The sequence below is a fragment of the Aplysia californica genome, unplaced genomic scaffold (genome assembly GCF_000002075.1).
Source record: "Aplysia californica isolate F4 #8 unplaced genomic scaffold, AplCal3.0 scaffold00310, whole genome shotgun sequence".
Lineage (NCBI taxonomy): Eukaryota > Metazoa > Mollusca > Gastropoda > Aplysiida > Aplysiidae > Aplysia > Aplysia californica.
Window position 1 is genome coordinate 592,275 of NW_004797580.1, and position 5,000 is coordinate 597,274.

General features: G+C 37.9%; 1 protein-coding gene across 1 annotated transcript in view; it reads left to right on the forward strand.

Moving 5' to 3' along the window:
- Nucleotides 1–908: 908 nt before the first annotated feature.
- The window catches only part of LOC101850259 (otoferlin), a gene marked incomplete at both ends in the record, with an annotated part of 20,482 nt that continues 16,390 nt past the window's right edge, over nucleotides 909–5,000 (forward strand). Inside the window, 2 exon segments of the mRNA XM_035970705.1 lie at nucleotides 909–1,043; nucleotides 2,765–2,785. Coding sequence (XP_035826598.1) covers nucleotides 909–1,043; nucleotides 2,765–2,785 — 156 coding nt within the window.

The window sequence follows — 5,000 nt, forward strand, 5'->3', positions numbered from 1 at the left end:
CGGAGGGGGGGGGAGGCTTTTAACAAGTCATGGGCGTATCAAGTCAGGAGAAATTATGAATTTCTCGCTTTTCTTTTTATATTTTTCAACTCAAAAAGTAGTCTTTGCGCTGCCTCAATGTAGCAATGGTGCATTATCATAATAATTATAAGGGTGTATTATTCCATTTAGTTTTGAAAATAAAACACGTTGCAGGAAACTTGCGTATGATTTGTGCTTATTGCATTATCATGTGTCTTCTCGGCGTTATATTATATTACATGCCTTAAAAATTGGTAGTCGTATTGAAAGTTAGCACCTCGTTTTGAATCTCGCTTTGCTCTGAAATGATATTGCAAACTTATTATAAATGTTTTGGATGAACAGTGTAACACAATATTCAAATAAGCTAATATGCATAATAATATTGTGAGCAATTTTGTTTTCCATACTGGAACACAGTGCATCAAATAGAACAAAATGTAGAACTAAAGTAAGCTAAATTTATTGCTTCAGTCTTCTTTTGGCCTATTTGTTTGTGATATGTGATAATGTTATCTTGAATAGAAGTAAAGATATTTTTGCAATTGAAGAAGGTGGAGGTTGTCTGGTTTCAGAGGCAAAATTAGCGAGAAAATGGCCACCAAAGTTTGGTGACTTCCAATGCTTGGGAGTACTTGGGAACTGTTAATGTACATTTTTCGTGCCCTTGATCAACGTTTGTAATTTTCAGTAAATCCACATATAAAGTGTGTTTTTCAATAGACATTAAGTTTAGGTCTTTGAACAACAACAAAAATCGATAATAATTTGCCCAACTGCCATAAATTGCAGATTTCTTTTATTTCATTATTTTGACAAGCGCCTGATTTCACTATGATGCCTCATAATATATATAACATTTTTCTATTTCATATTTTAACAAAAAGGGACCCACGGAGAAGGAACAGAAGACGGCGGAGAACAAAAAGAAGAAGAAAGGAGCAATCGACGAAGATGAGCCGGACATGGACGCTCTGGATTGGTGGAGCAAATACTTTGCTTCTGTCGAGACGATGATCAGGGTATGTTATGCGCATACGCGAGCTTTTCGTCCTTTCCGCTCTGCTGCTATGCTTCCCCGCCCCGTTGTAATGCTTAAGTGAAGTGTGCACTTGTCCGAAGACTCGGATGTGTATGTTCTGATTGGATCAGAAAGTACAAATCAGTGGAAAATTGCTTGAGTAAAAAAAACAACTAAGTTAACGAGAGTAAATTCTATGCCGTGTACTTTAGAATGAATGAACAGGCTTTCTGTTTGAGGGGTGCCGTTGAACGTCAGTCATCCTCTTCGTTATGTTCAAAATATACCACCTCAAAATTTGGTTCTGTTCAGTTGTTTCTCTTACGTTTATATTTTGCCCAGCATCTTGATTATCATCGTATGCAAAGTGATTGTGAAACATTTACTGCTTGCTTAGACTTTCCAAAATCGGTTCCGATGATGTCAAACAGGTATCAGATCAGATTAATTTGTCTATATAGGTCATCCACATAATAGGAATATTCAGCAAACTCGTGCAAATGTGCTCTCCATTTTGAAAAGTATGTATGTTTTTCAGTGCGTGTGAATGACACATCAGTTTTAACTGTATTGTTATGCCAATTACTACTACTTTGAGGAATGCACAGAAATAATACTATGAAGGTCTATTCGAAATGTTCGAAAGATAACAGCTGATCATGTGATAACTTTGTGAGGATTGAGTGTCCTGAGGGATTTGTTATTTTTGTACCAATTTTTCTTGACCAAACCAGGCGAAAGAGGGGTGGGGTGATTGAAGACTTTAATAAATCAACCATTTATGATACCTTAGACTATAAGAGAATTTAAAACACAGTCTGTTGTAAAGAATAATTAAGAGTGTTGGTAGGGATAAAGCCAAATTTGACCTGGGTTGCTTGGGGTTTTTTTACTGGATTGTAGAGGATAGTCAAAATTCATATAATTTATGTATTGCATTAATTCATTTGGTTTGGGCATTTAAATTATGATTAGAGGTAGAGCAATGTACAAATCATTTAAAAACTGATATCCCGTTGATGTAATTTTAGTCACAAAAAATGTGTATGCCTGTGTGGGTGTGCGTGTGTACGTGTGTGCGTGTCAGTGTGTACATGTTTATGAATGTGTCTGTGCCTGCTCCTATTCTCGAAATTGTTCTACAAATTTAAAGTTGTGTTTTCTGTGTGACAATGATTATTTAGTGCGTTCTACCAAGGTATGGAGAAATTTTAGCTTTCTTTGTTTTGTTGCAGTGGAATCAATTCTGAGCTTTCACCGGCTTTTCACTGCTGAAATTGACATTTCTCTGAAAAGCATAAGTAAATAAGATTCCCTACAACAAGTGTATTTCTTTCAAATACGTCAATAGAAAATTTGACAACGCTAGGTTCAAATTTTCGAAAGTTTCTCGTTCTGGAATAAAATCCAGATTCGAGGCCACCTCTTTAACCAACATTACTAACTGCGCAAGTATTTTTATAAAAAACGTACAAGGTTTGTGGAGTCTTCGTGTGACTTCCATTAATTCTTTTTTTGCTCTTCAGTTTGATTTGTTTTTAAAGTGTTTCCAACTAGACTCTCCATTTGTATACGTATATACTGAAACTAACATAGTAGATGTACACCTTCAACAAATGTATGTATGCATTATGTAGTCATTTATGTTGTTACAGCCCTGTTTTGTAGCCTTTGTCCTCCTTAGCCCCCTCTACCTGATTATGCCCCCTTTTTTCTGCCCAGGAGGAAGGCGAAGAAGTAGAGGTAATTTTGCTTTATTTTTGGCTTCTCATTTTTTCTACGCATGTCAAGGCAAGACGAGGCATGTACATGTCTTGGGATGGTGTTATTAAACCTGGCGAGAGAACAAAATATTGTTGTTTCCCCTTGCCAGAGAGTTTAGTTCAACTTACGTGTTGCTGCAGACAACATGTATCTTAACGCTCTGGCGTTATCTGTGCTTAGATCAGACAGAGACCAGAAGGAAATTATAAAAAGTGAAAAGGTGGAGGGGGGAGCGGCAAAAAAACTTGAAGTATACACACTTGACTCATAAAGAAATATAGAAAAGGGGAAGGTTGGAGAAAGGAGGAAAAGGGGGTGGGGTGGATAGAGCGTGAAGTACATACATTTGTCTTTTGAAATTTTGTTGTTCTTTTTTTTTCTGAACACCAGAGCGCAGTTGTTCCATGATCTAAGCTTGGAAGGGCGAGTCTTTTTTTCCCCTATCTGATTTCAGTTTGATTTGTTTTGCATTCTTAAATTCCTGAATGCGTTCCCATCTAGTGTTATGGGGAAATCCCGTAGCGTGGTTTAGAGATGACCCAGGATGTTACTCGGGGGGGGGGGGGGTTGCAAAGTGAGGCAGCGTGGTGAAATCAGGCGCTCGTCAAAATAATGAAATCGAAGGAACCGGTATTTTTCTGAAGATTTGGAAAATTTTATAGAATTTTTGATTTTTGGCTCAACATCTTTAATGTCCATTAAAAAAACCCATCTCTGTATGGATTTTACCGAAAAGTGTTGATTAAAGGCACCAAAATTGTTTTTTTAAATTTGTAAGGACTCTCAAGCTATGGAAGTGACCAAACTGTGGCGGCCATTTTCTCGCTAAACATCTCGACTTCTGTTCAGGGTAAAAGAGTATTTTTTTCGTCCAAAGCAAGGCAAATGAACAGGCTATAAGATGATAGCAATAAGTCCACATGCCTAAAAATGACGAGCGTCTGATTCCACAGTGTGGGGAGCAAAATTTTGCATTAGAACATCAATAGGATCAGTGGGAACAGTATGAGGTGAACAAAGCTTCACAGTGCTGCCATCTGGTTGCATTTTGACAAGTGGTCAGACAAGTACTTGCCGGGTTTGTTTTGTTTGTTTTGTTTTATTCTGTTCTGTACAGCTGCACCTGTGTTCAGTACCAAACTGTGCTGCACTCTGTCTAGGAGATGAAGAAATCAGCGTAACGGAACGGTCGATCTTTTCTAATGGGACTACAGTGTATGAAGAGGGGAGATGATAGAGTGGGTGATTTACCAAAAGGGGCGCTCTCAGTGTGATGGGAAATAGAAACAAGATAATGGGAATCGAGCATAAAGTATTTTTCAATCCATCCATTCGCCACCCAACCCCCTCCCTTTTGCTCTAGGTTTTTTTTTCTTTACAACTCTGTTTCTTTCTCACTTTCTATCTATCTATCTATCTATCTATCTATCTATCTATCTATCTATCTATCTATCTACCTATCTATCTATTTATCTATCTATCTATCTATCTATATATCTATCTGTCTGTCTGTCTGTCTGTCTGTCTGTCTGTCTGTCTGTCTGTCTGTCTTTATTTCTGTCTGTCTGTATTTCTGTCTGTCTGTCTGTCTGTCTGTCTGTCTGCCTCTACCTCGCTCTCTATCCCTCTCTACCTCTCTCTCTCTCTCTCTCTCTCTCTCTCTCTCTCTCTCTCTCTCTCTCTCTCTCTCTCTCTCTCTCTACCTCTATCTCTCTCTTCCTATCTCCCCCATCTCTCTTGCCCTCTCTCTCTTACCACGTTGCATTTTATCGTCGTTTCCCAGTGTTACTCAGTTATTGTAATATCATCGTTTAAATCTTGATGTGTATAGGGGAACTCTACGAGAAAGAAACAAATGTTTCGCCCGCGCTCTTCATTTTTTGTGAAATCCTTTTTTTATGTGCACTTTGGCCACTTCCTTGTGTTATGTTTTGACCAAATGGTTTTCTTTGATGTTTTACTCAAAGAGGTTACAATACTACGTTTTATAATCTCTTTGCGTTTTACTACGTTACAACAACTATCTTGCCTTGACATACCCTTTCAACAAGGAATTCTCTTCCAATTTTATTGACTTAAATCCGAATACACAGCAGCTATCTTGGTCACCAGTCCTCTCCCATTCTGCTTCGTTTCATTTTACTCCTTCGTAATTTTCGTTGCTTGTACACAAAATGCATGAAGGTCCAAAACA